This window comes from Varanus komodoensis, unplaced genomic scaffold (genome assembly GCF_004798865.1).
Source record: "Varanus komodoensis strain SLA01 unplaced genomic scaffold, ASM479886v1 scaffold26, whole genome shotgun sequence".
NCBI lineage: Eukaryota > Metazoa > Chordata > Lepidosauria > Squamata > Varanidae > Varanus > Varanus komodoensis.
Window position 1 is genome coordinate 15,285,462 of NW_025335684.1, and position 12,499 is coordinate 15,297,960.

At 57.5% G+C, this 12,499-nt stretch overlaps 1 protein-coding gene across 1 annotated transcript in view; it reads right to left on the reverse strand.

Annotated features, from left to right (window-relative positions):
- Window positions 1–12,476, reverse strand: part of LONP1 (lon peptidase 1, mitochondrial) — a 21,418-nt gene extending 8,942 nt beyond the window's left edge. The window contains exons 1-10 of the mRNA XM_044433683.1: window positions 12,345–12,476; window positions 7,375–7,463; window positions 6,153–6,272; window positions 5,213–5,435; window positions 4,896–4,957; window positions 4,328–4,457; window positions 3,873–3,956; window positions 2,916–3,136; window positions 1,829–1,967; window positions 996–1,174 (exon numbers count right to left, since the gene is read on the reverse strand). Coding sequence (XP_044289618.1) covers window positions 996–1,174; window positions 1,829–1,967; window positions 2,916–3,136; window positions 3,873–3,956; window positions 4,328–4,457; window positions 4,896–4,957; window positions 5,213–5,435; window positions 6,153–6,272; window positions 7,375–7,463; window positions 12,345–12,428 — 1,331 coding nt within the window. The 5' untranslated portion in view covers window positions 12,429–12,476. The remainder of the gene's footprint in view (window positions 1–995; window positions 1,175–1,828; window positions 1,968–2,915; window positions 3,137–3,872; window positions 3,957–4,327; window positions 4,458–4,895; window positions 4,958–5,212; window positions 5,436–6,152; window positions 6,273–7,374; window positions 7,464–12,344) is intronic.
- Between the last annotated feature and the right edge of the window lie 23 nt (window positions 12,477–12,499).

Below are 12,499 nucleotides of genomic sequence, written 5' to 3' on the forward strand. Positions count from 1 at the left end.
TGGGCTCCAAGATCACCGCAGCTGGGGACTGCAGCCAAGAAATTAAAAGACGCTTGCTCCTGGGGAGGAAAGCTATGGCAAATCTAGACAGCATACTAAAAAGCAGAGACATCACCCTGCCAAGAAAAGTGCGTATAGTCAAGGCGATGGTTTTCCCAGTTGCAATGTATGGCTGTGAAAGCTGGACCATAAGGAAGGCTGAGCGCCAAAGGGTTGAGGGCCTTGGATTGTGGGGCTGGAGGAGACTCTGCAAGTCCCTTGGACCGCAAGGCGATCAAACCGGTCAGTCCTAGAGGAGATCAACCCTGACTGCTCCTTAAGAAGGCCAGATGCTGAAGACGAAGCTCAGATACTTTGGCCACCGAATGAGAAGGACTCCCTGGAGAAGAGCCTGATGCTGGGGACGATGGAGGGCAAAAGGAGAAGGGGGCGGCAGAGGATAGGGTGGTTGGACGGGGTCACCGGGGCAGTCAGCGTGAGCTTAGGCAGACTCCGGGGGATGGTGGAGGACAGGAAGACCTGGAGGAACGTTGTCCATGGGGTCAGACGCGAATTTGCGACTAGCAACAACAACAAGCAACAATACAAAGAAACCCTAAAATAACTCTTTTGAACTTTAACCGTTAAAATAAGACAGACATAAACAGCCCAATGAGAAAGATGCCCAAGCACTTGTCTAATCCATGCAAAACGTGTCTTATGGCTCAGGGCAGTCCCAGTGGGGCTGGCGGCACCTCTCCTGGGACAGAGTTCTACAAAAGTGGGGCCACCACGGACAAGGTCCCCTTTCACGTCTCCGCCCTTTGTCACCCTGCTTCTGTGGGGAGGACGGCGGCTCTCAGGTTGCGTCTTGCTCAGCAAAACTCTTGCTCCACACCTGCTGGATAGTCGCAAGTCACCTAATTGCTGGAGAGGTGCCGCTGCAACTGCAGTCTGGGGGGCAGGATGAGGCCTCATGGAGGAGGAGGAGGAGGGAATAGCCCCCAGACACACACCTGTGCCCTTTGATTTCCGCCACGTCTGTCATTCCACCGACACTGAAGCGGAAGTACTCCCGGTTGAGGGCGCGGGCTATGGAACGTGCGATGCTTGTCTTGCCGACGCCGGGGGGGCCGTAGAAGCAGAGGATCTTGCCCTGGGTGGAGCCCCGCAGCTGGCTGACGGCGATGAACTCCTGGGGCGGAAAGGCAGGTTGGCAACGGGACACAGGCCGTGGGGGCTGGGGAGCGGCAGCCGTGGGCACGCAACTGCGACACGTTTGTCCACAGGAGAAGCAGAGAGGACAGACGGGGGCAGAAAGGGGCCTGCCCTGTTTAAGCCCAAGCAGAGGGTTGGGCCGCTTTCGGACTGAGGGCTGAATTCCACTTCTGAGGCACTCTGGGGAGAAAGGCAGGCTCCACTGGCGTGTGGGGCGGAAGGTGGAGTTCAAAACACCCCACTAGCTGCACCTTTTGGAGGGCAAAAACCCCACAGCTTCCAGCATGCCCCATCTGGGCACGCGCTGTCCCCGAGATGCCTCTTACAAGACACCAAACCCTCCGGAGGGGGCAACCTGGCCCTTAAAGCGGGGAACCAGCTGGGCCAAAGACAGGAAGTGGTGGATGGCAGTGGCCGAGGGAAAGACTGTTCTAGAACGGGCATTTCCCCCCACGAGACGCCGCAGAGAGTGGCAGTGCCCCCAAAGCTCTGCTCCCGCGTGGAGCAACCTCAGGCCAGTGAGGAGCCGCCGGCCTCATCCACCGGCCCGTGACCGGGGAAGCCGATCAGCGACGGTGGCAACGTCTGTTCAGGCGCCTCCCTGGGAGCCCCAGGGCCACCCAGCCCTCACCAGCACCCTCTTCTTCACGTCCTCCATGCCGTAGTGGTCCTCCTCCAGGACGGCCTGGGCTCTGGACAGGTCCAGGTTCTCCTCGCTGCACTTGCCCCATGGGATGGAGGTCAGCCAGTCCAAGTAGTTGCGTGTGACGCTGGTGGGAGTAAAAGCCGCAGAGCCACCCGTGAGCGCCAGGCCCACGAAGCCGGGCGGCCCAGGCTTCCCCGCAGCATCGCCCCTCGGCAAAGACAGCATGGAACCCGGGGCAGGCGCCCACCCCCATTAGCACGGCTCTCTGCGGTGTCTACTCTGGTGTAAAGGGCGGAGCAGCCGCCCCTGCAAACGCCAGACTGCAACTCCCAGCAGGCTGCAGCCAGTGAGTCAAGATGGCCTTAGCAGTGGCACGTGGGCCACCAAACGCCCTCTTGCTTCACCATAGAAACTCGGGGACTTTTTATCACTCCGATTAGCTTATAATGCATGCTCTGAACTCCAAGCGTTACGAGCTGGAAAAGGGCTTTAAAAAACCCCTTTCATACTCTTGGTTTCGATTCCAACTCCTGCGGTTTGAGCGTCCTTATCGAGCTGACGTATTGCACACCCTTGCCCCACGTATCTTTTCATGGTTAAATGACTGCAGGAAGTTTGCTTTGCTATTTCAACACATGGACAGGATGGAAGCAGCAACGCTCTGTTATCTTGCTCTGCGCACGGAAATCGACATCGCTTCCACGAAGTGCTCCCAAGCCGTGACCTGGCCTCCTCGCGGGGCCTGCAGCTGTGCCGCACCCGGAGAGACCAGCCCCCTCTCCCGGGATCCGGGAACAAAGCCTCGCTGTGGAGCCCGAGTCAGAAGCGAGGAGGCCAGCACAGCCCGATGGGTTTTCCGGAGCACGACCCTGCAGGGGCCCTTCCTCCCTGAGGGCGAAGACATGAGTGGCGTTCCGCAGACCACCAGCCTGCAGCTTCCACTCGCACGGCCACCGGGGAAGCTGCCGCCCCGCACACCTGGAGGCAACTGCCTGAGGAAGGCGCTTCGGGGAGCCCCACGCCCCTCGCTGCCTGCCCTTCCCTGAGGCTGGAGCCGGGCGGCGCCACTCACTTGAACTCGGAGGAGTGGTTGTCCAGAAGGCCCAGCTTGTTCAGCTCCTCCTCGATCACCTCCATGACGTGCTTGGGCACCACGAGCTCCTGCAGGCGGTCCCGGAACTTCTCCTCGATGGCGTCTTTGTCTTCCTTCTCCAGGCCGAGCTCTTTCTTGATGATCTTGAGCTGCTCCTGCAGCAGGTACTTGCGGTGGGTCTGCTTGATCTTCTCCTCCACCTGCCGGCGGGAGAACGCGATAAAGCCCCTTGTGGGCCCCAACCCGCCCCACACAGGGCAAACGCACAACGCTCGGCCTGCGCTTCTCAACGAAAATGCAAAAGGGTGATTTCTGGCAGAGGCACTTCCAAGGTGCCTTCAGCAGCGACAGCAGCTGAGCTCCCTGCTAGGCGGTGGGGAGGAGCAGACTTGAAAACCGCTGCTGGGGGGCCGCCTGCCCTGCATCCAGGAAGAGCATCCGGGCGTGCAGGAGACCAGCCCGGCGGGCTCAGCCTGAGGGGCGTGCCTGCCGCCCTCCTTGGCCAGGAGCAGCACCTGATGGCCTCGCACGGGGCCAGGGCAGAGTTCAGCCCCCGCTCCCCGCCCCACCTGCAGACTGACAGCCCCGAGGGTGGGCAGCATCACGACCAGCCCACACAGGCTGCCCCCTCGAGGGGAAGAGCAAGCACCCAGCTGGGCTGGAGGGACGGCCGGATGCCGTGCAGATGCCCCCCAGCTGCTCAGGCAAAGCGGCTTCTGCCCAAAGGGCCAAGATCCCTGGGATGCCACCAGACCTGGTCCAAGGATCAGAGCGAGAGAAATGGAAGGAGGCCACAGGCACCCACCTGGCTGGGCCCAAACCTCCCGGGACAACGCCGCCGCTCTGGCACATGCCTCCCACTGCCCTGTCCCCACCTCCTGACCCGCAGCTGCCAGCAAACCCTGGCGGGCCCGCTCGCCCTTCCCCAGGACCCACCTCTCGCCCGAGGCGCTGCTGCAGCTTGCTCAGTTCGAACTCCTTCTTGAGGAGCGAGAGCGCTTTGTAGAGGCGCTTTGGAATCTAAGACGAAAGGAAACAAACTCGTCACGGTTCCTCTTTCGCCCTGCCCTGCATGCGGGACCAGGAGACCGCCACCGGGGGCTGCCCAGGGGGCTGGTCTGGCCAGGGTCCCATGTTCCTTGTCCCCTTCTCCTGCTCACCCCTTCCCTATATCACTTGGCCAGTTTCCAGCTGAAAGCTGAAAAGCCTCTTCCATGCTGGCAGGAAGCGCTTTCTGCCAACATGGCCCGTCTCGCTTTCACCTTCCTCTCTGCCCACCACCAGAAGAGCCCCCAGGAGTGCCCCCAGGACGGAATCCGGCCGGGGAGGGGGGAGCCCCCAGCGCCGGGGACGCCTCCCCTGAGCCAGGCCACGCGGTCACTCGCCCTTACATTTGTCTCCTCCAGGATGTCCTGCAGCTCGTGCGACTCGGCCCCCGTCAGCGCTGCCCCCATGTCACTCAGGTAGATCGGGTTGTCGACCACCCGCTGTCCAGCCTGCATCATCTGGAGCACCGACTCTCTGAAGGACCCGGCAGACGCAACACATCAGATGGTTCCCCGGCAGTGCCCAACGGGATTGCTTTGGAGTGGCTCCCGGCTTCCCCAGACAGGCCTTGAAGGCCCCGCGGGCCAGGGAGGAGGCGGCTGCTGCCCCTGCCGATGGCTCACAGGCCACAACCTGGCAGGGGGTCAAACTCGGCCCGCGGGTGGCAGCTCCTCCCAGTCTCCTGCCCCCGAGGCCCTTGGGCAGGGCGGGCTGCTGGGGAAGGACCTGGTGGCCTCCTGCAGCCGCGAGGCGTTGGGCTGAGTGTGGCGGCCGAGGCCCACATTCGCCCCACACGCCTTCCAGGCCAGGCTCGCCGAGGCAACCACCCACCCAGCGCCCTCCGGACGGGGGAGGACGGAAGGGAAGGCCTGGCTGCGGGCAAGTCTGTCACGGGCGAGACTGGCAACATACCTGTAAAGGGGATTCAGGGCAATGATGTCCCGGATCGTCTTGACAATTTCTGCTGTCAGGGCCTGCCGCAGACAGGAACGCCAGCACGGGGGGGCAGGATCAGAAAAGCGACGTTGAGGGAAAAGGAAGCCCCCTCCCCGCAACGAACCCTGTTTCCTCCTCGCCTGCCTGCCTGCCTCCCCCTGCTGCCCTGGGGGGATCTCGAGCAGCCAGGCAACGAAGCTGGAGGAGCCCCCTAGGAGCACCAGGTTGGGCTAAAGAAGCAGGAAGGAGGAGCAGCCCCTGCTTCCAGCCCCCCCCCAAGCCCCCTCACTCACTTTGACCTCTTCAGTGACCTGGAACTCCTCATGGGCCACGTTGTCCACCTCCACCATCAGCACCTCGGCCGGGGCGGCCTCCACCACTACCTCGGGCGCTGGATCCGTGGCCTCCGGAGGCTCCCCCGACTCTCGCCTGGACCGCTTCAGCTTCCGGCGGGCCTTGCCCTGCCTGCCCTCAGCCTCCTCGGCCTCCACATCCAGCTGCCTGTTGATCCGGATCCTGGCGCCCAAGACGAAGGGGGAAATGCGTCAGGAGGGCCGGGCCGGGGGCGACAGCTGGGTCAGGGCGTGGGCCGGGGGCTCTATGTGGCGGGCACCGCACTCGCTCGCGGCCCAGTGCTGCTGCCCCAGTGCCTGGGTGCTCGCTCACGGCTCTTTGTTGAATCAGCCTCCCCACGCCGCAGCCTAGACCAGCTCACACGCACGGAACAGACGGCGGCAGCTCCCAAGGCAGCCGTGTCCCGAACACACCCCTTGGTCCCGTGCCGTCTCCCAGGCTTTTGCGCCATTCTCTCCCCCCACTCCAGACGGCTGGGCTGCTAATCTGAAAGAGCTGTCGCTAGCCGAAGCAGCTTTCGGCTAAAGTACGCCAGTCGCTTTGGCTCTGTCCACCCCTCGGGCTGCAGCCCCCAAGAACACTCCCACATGGAATTCCGCTCCTTGTCTGGAAAAGGGTCACCGAAATCGGGGGAGAACGCGGCATTCTGCTGCCGCTGCTGACAGGCCCAAACAGCTGGGACAAGTTAATTCTCAGGAGATGACAAACACCAGTGCTCGGCCTGCAGGAGACAGAGAGGCAGGTCTCCCCCAGCTCAGCAGCAGCATACCAGTTCCCCTTCCCTGTGGGATGGCCTCTTTCCCGAGCCATTCTGCTCAAGTTAGCCAATGCACGAAGGCAGATAAAAAGGCGCAGCCACGGACCGAGGAATCAGTTTACCTCCGGTGGCCCATGACAATCATCCGCAGGCGGTCACCCAGGTCCTGCATCTCATGGATCTGGACAAAAGTCCCCATCTGGTAGATCTCATTCAGGTTCTCCACCACATCTGATTCGTTGCTGCCAAAGGGAAAACTGGCCCTCAGAGCCATGCTGGGAGAGGGCCAAACACTCCTCCAGCCCCAACAGGATACACACTTCTGAAGGAGTTCTCTTGCTGACCCTCCAGTGATTTGGCTACATTCCCTTTTTGAAGTTTATTTTGATATATGACAAAGAAAGACACAACAAGAAGTCCCAGAAAACAGAAGAAGTCATTTGCAAACACTTCTGATTTACAAAGAATGCTCTGACAAGCCAGGGACTAAGTTTCAGGCTCTCAGCCATGATTATGACAGATGAGACCACGGCTAAAATTATCCTCCGATTCGGGTTGTGGCTGCTGGAGGCATTCCTGCACCCACAAAGCTGCTGCGTGAGCTTTGGACCTCTGGCTAGCAGCGGGCCCAGGCTTTGGGGTCAGTGGGCACATCTGAAATTTTGAGAAAGTGTTGCCAACTCTGTGTTCGTTCAATCAGCGTTGTGTTGTGGAGCCGCAGCTTTTAAAATGCCAGTGCGGGCAAGCGCCAGATTTATTCCTTACTGTGCAGTCTACGGACATCCATGTAAACGTGATTTAATGGTAACTGGGTGAAAAAAATCATCTCTAAAATATTTGCAAGATTCCCAATTTACCTTCTTGCCATGGAGTGACAACCTGGGAAGGCTGGCCACAAAACCCTCCTCTCCCAGAAGGCAAAGTGGCGAGTCGAAAAGGAAAGTGCACTGCCCAAGAAGGCAAGCGCAAGGCAGAGCCGGGGAGCCGACATCCCAGAGGCAAGGCTGGATCTCAAACGGAAACGGCAGCAGGGCAGCCTGGTGCTTTGCTGCTTGTGGGCCCCCAGTCAGAGCCACCGAAACCCAGCAGGCTAAGCACCAGCAGGGCAGGGCGACGGCATCCGTGGGCACGACATGATGGCATCCGTGGGGACCCTGCAGGGCCACCTAGGTAAGGCCACAAGATGATACTTTGGGCGGCAGCACAGTGATTCACGGCTGAGCTGCAGCAGAGCGAGCTGCCCTTTTGCTCTGAGAAGAGCCGCGTGGAGGCGTCCTCATGCGGGCCGTGGGGACACAGCGGGCCGTGACTGCTGGGGAAGCCCTGGAGCGCGCTGTGACTTACTTGTCATCCTTCCTGAGGAAGACTCCCGCATACGGCTGGGCCAGGCTGACCTTCCTCCTGAGGAGCTCGATCAGCTTCTTGTTTTTCACCTAGGAGTTAAGGCGCGCATGTGTGAAACAAAGCCAAAGGTAGTTTTGGAAAGAGAAGGGAAGCGCGAGTGCGGAGCATCAGTCATGATGTTCTCAGAGAGGGTGGCAGCGAGTTCTGGGTGCCAGTCAGACCTTGCTTGGCAGGCCAGTTCAGGACTAGTCTAGCTGAAGGGGGCGCCTCTTCTCACATGTTACTGCCTGATGGCTTCTCTGAGTGCCAAGCAGGGAAAGACCCATCTCTGTGGAGGGAAGGGCTTTCCCAGGGAGATCTCCGTGGTCTCCCTGCCGCACACACTTGGATGCCTGGGAAAGACACCTTATTGCAGCAGGCATTTCGCCTGGAACCTGCTGCTCTGATTATTCATTTTCCTGCTAGCTCTTCCATAACATGAACATTGTTGGGTAGAATTCTGTGCGTGTTTGGATGGACACCCAGCTATGCTAAGCTGGTTGGTTGGAGCATGCTAGGAGCTGTAGCAATTCTTTCTGTCTGAACACAGCATAGGACCTTTACGTTTTTTAAAAATGTTTCGGTATTATTATCATCATATTGATGTGTGAGGTTTTTATGACTGAAAACTGTCTCAAAGGCCTTGATGGTTGGCTGGCAGGCAGAAAAACCGACAAAGATTTACAGCACCGGGGTTCTTGCTGCTGTTTGCCCCAGAAAAGTGCATGCGGCAACCACTTCCTCAATCTAGAATGTCTTCTTTTGGACATGTTCACCATATTTGTATCTTTTGTTTTAATTGATTCTGTAAGCTGCCCAGCGGGGTCCTGGGACTTAATACCAGAACCTTGGGGAACATTCCGTTCTCTCCTTGCTTGGCTCTGTCCTCCGAGTGGACATGGGACAAGGGATCACATCTGCAGTCTTTCTACCAAAGATAACCTTGGTGCGTACGCAGCCTTGCTAGCATTTGATTCCTGGAAGATGACTTGTGAGTCACCTCGCCAAGCCCCAGATAAGCCTGGAAACCTGGAAACGCACCTCCATCCCCTGGAAACAGAATGGCACATCAATATGACAAGCAACGTGTTTTCAAACCTAATTAGCCTCCGATGACTAAGACAGCTGAACCAGAACCAGATGGCTGAACCTGACTCCACCTCCAGGTGGCTTTCCTCATTTCACATCTTCCCAACAAGTCCCTTTCAAGGACAACCCCGGGGCAAAAGAAGCGAAAAGCAAGCCAGCAACCCACGCAAGCCCCTGACAAAGCTGCAAACAGGCAAAGGACGCACAGCCAAGGACACCCCTGACAGAGTCCCAGAAAGAGACGCGCGTCAAGATTTATGGCATGGCTCAGGGACACAGCCTCCAAAACAAATGCAATTCTATGAAATATCCCCAACCAAAGCAAATTACCCAAGCTGCAATGATGAAAGAACAGACCCAGGAGAACTTAGGCCCCGGCATCAAGCACCTGGGCTGCCCAGACCCCAAGAGCAGTGAAGGCAGCGGCCAGACAGGAGCACTGAGCACTCGCAGGGAAATGTCAGGGCAATCAAGTCAAATCTCCTTCACCAACAGGTAGAGCAGCGTGTGGACCAGGCAATGGGGATGCCCGCCATGACTTCGTTGGTCCACTGCTGGCTTAACGACGAGCACACCCCTCCCTTGGGCCTCCCGGGGTCTCCCCTCGCCTCCAACCCGCCAGGCAGTCCGGCTGCTCGGGCTCATTCACCTGGCATTTCGGTACTGGGCCCCACTCTGCCCTCCTCGCCGTCTGGCTTCCTAGCTTGGAATGCTGCTCTTTCGAAGAAGGGGGCCCCATCCCACAGCAGCAAGGCCACAGTGTTCAGCAGCTTTCCATTTTGCTTACGCTCAGGCAAGAAGTGGAGGAGAGCTGCCTCGGAACAGCAGAGGAGTCCTGCTGGATGAGGCCAAGGGGTTCCAGAGCCCAGTGCTCTGCTGACTCGGGGGCCAAACGGCTGCCTCCGTGGGGGCTCCACACGTAGGACAGCAATGCAGCCCCACATGGCAGCTGGCAGGCTCTGGAGCGTTCAGCAAGGAGAAAAGATATTCTCACCCCACTACAATTAACTAATTAATTTGTCCAGTAGCAAAGGGTCTCACAGCTGTTAAAAAGACTGAGACACAAGATGCTTCCCTCCCTCCTTTGTGGATCATGGCCTTGTCGTGGCGAAGGGGCTTGCGTGGCTCAATGAAGCCGTGAGCTCTGCCGTGCAGGGCCCCCCAAGACGGACAGGCCATAGCAGAGAGCTCTGACAAAAGCCGATCCACTGGAGAAGGAACTGGCAGCCCACTCCAGCACCCTTGCCATGAAAACCCTACGGACAGTACCAAGAGGCAAAGAGATATGACGCCGGAAGATGAGCCCTCAGGTCAGGAGGTGTCCAATGCGCTACTGAGGAAGAGCAGAGGGCTAGTACTAGTAGCGCCAGAAAGAAGGAAGCGACCGGGTGAAAGCCAAAAGGACACTCAGCTGTTGATGCATCTGGTGGTGAATGGAAAGTCCGATTGATGTTGATTTTGTTTTTAGTTTTTCTTTGTATTAAGTTTATTTAGAATAAAACTTATTTAAAAAATAAAAGAGAAAACTGGAGATATCAAGGGAACATTTCGTGCATGATGGAATGATGAAAGGGCATGATGAAGGACCAAAATGGCAGGGACTTAGCAGAGGCAGAAGGGATTAAGAAGAGGTGGCAAGGCTACACAGTACATCTCTCCTTAATGTCCCTGAGAACCACGATGGGGCGGTCCCTTACCTCAGCCTTGACATCCTGAAGTCAAATGGGCCTTAGCAACAGCAAAGCTAGTGGAGGTGACGATATTCTAGCTGAGCTACTCAAAATCCTAGACGACGATGCAGTTAAAGGGCTACACTCAATATGCCAGCAAATTTAGAAAACTCAATAGTGGCCGCAGGATTGGAAAAGGTCAGTTTATGTTCCAATACCAAAAAAAGGCAGTGCCAAAGAATGTTGAAACTATCGCACCATTGCACTCATTTCACACTCTACCAAGATTATGCTCAAAATTCTACAAGCTGGCGTCAGCAGTATGTGGACCGAGACTTACCAGACGTGCCAGCTGGGTTTCAAGGAGGCAGAGAAACTAAAGATCAAATTCCCAACATTCAGTGAATTATGGAGAAAGTTAAACATCTACTTCTGCTTCACTGACTATGCTAAAGCCTTTGACTGTGTGGATCACAAAAAACTGCGACAAGTTCTTAAAGAGGTGGGAGTACCAGACCATCTTATTTGTCTCCTTTGAAACCTGAATGAGGGTCATGAAGGAACAATTAGAACTGGACATGCAACAACCAATTGGTTCAAAATGGGGAAAGGATTACTGCAAGGCTGTATGTTGTTGCCCTGCTTATTTAACTTATATGCAGAGCACATCATGTGAAAGGCCAGGGTAGATGAAACTCAAGCTGGAAGATTGAGATCACCGGGATACACAGATATACCAGTCTAATGGCAGAAAGGAAGAGGAACTGAAGAGCCTCTTGATGTGGGTGAAGGAGAAGAGTGCAAAAGTTGGCTTGAGAAACATTAAGAAAACTGAGATCATGACATCTGGTCCTCTCACTTCCTGGCAAATAGATGGGGAAGAAATGGAGGTAGTGACAGATTTTATTTTCCTGGGCTCCAAGATCACCACAGACAGGGACTGCAGCCAAGAAATTAAAGGACGCTTGCTCCTGGGGAGGAAAGCTATGGCAAATCTAGACAGCGTGCTAAAAAGCAGAGAGATCACCTTGCTGGTTTTCCCAGTTGTAATGTATGGCTCTGAGAGTTGGACCGTAAGGCTGAGCACTGAAGAATTGAGGTCTTTGAATTGTGGTCCTGGAAAAGACTTCTGAGAGTCCCTTGGACTGCAAGGAGACTAAATCAATGAATCCTAAAGCAATCAACCCAGACCGTTCTTTAATAGGACAGACACTGAAGATGAAGCTCAAGTACAGTGGTACCTCGGCTCACGAACTCAATCCGCTCCAGGACTCTGGTCGTGACCCAAACTGGTCGTGACCCAAGTCAAATTTCCCCATAAGGGTCAAAGTAAATAAGGTTAATTCGTTCTGCAACTATATTTTTACTCACAAAAATCTGAAGCGAAGTGACAAAGAATAACAAAGATTGTGGCCATCCCCCCCAGCAATTGTGCAGGGGGGTAGGGAGCAACAGGTGTGATCGCAGGCGCGCTGGGGAGGGGAGGCGTGCATGCGGGGGGGGTGGAGGGTGCGCTTGGGCAGGGAACACGGGCACAATCATGGCCCTCTCCCGTGCAGGGAAGGCGGGCGTGATCAGGATCGTCACCCAATGCAGAGTTCACGACCTGTGGCAAAATTTTTAGGAAATTTCTGTTCGCCACCCGATTTGGTCGTGAACCGAGGCGTTTGTGAGCAGAGGTACCATTGTACTTGGGCCACCTAATGAGAAGGAAGGATTCACAGGAAGAGACCCTGATGCTGGGAAGGGCTGCGGTGGGTGTGGAGTAGGTCTCTGGGAGACAGTGGGAGACGGGAGGCCCAGCTGTGCCATGGGGTCAGGAAGAGCTGAGCATGACCTTGCGACTGAAGAAGGCGCAAGATGCTCCCCTCCCCGCCTGCCTAATACCCGCTCAAGCAGGGAGCGCCTGGAGGAGGAGGCCCGCCCCAGCTCTCCCGCGCGCTGAGCCCCCTCCAGACGGCCTGCACCGCGGGGGCCGCATCTCTGGCCAGAGGCCACGCTGGGGGACGGGCCGGGGCCGCGCCGCCACAGGGGGCCCGCCCCCCGCAGAATCCCTCCCCGCCCGGCGCGACGTGGCGTGCGCGACGCCCACCCCGGCCTGGTGCCCACACCGGGCCTGCAGAGCTGCCTGGGGCTGACGGGAGCGGGAGCCGCTCCCCGCGCAAGAGTTACCTCGATGATCTTGATGAAGCGGGGGAAGACCGGGTTCCTGGCGACGGCGATGAGCGGCACGTGCGGGACGTGCTCGGGGACCATCAGCGGCGCCAGCGCCGTCACCTCCGGCGCCCCGCCCGAGCCCGAGCCCGAGCGGCCGTTGCCGGGGCCGG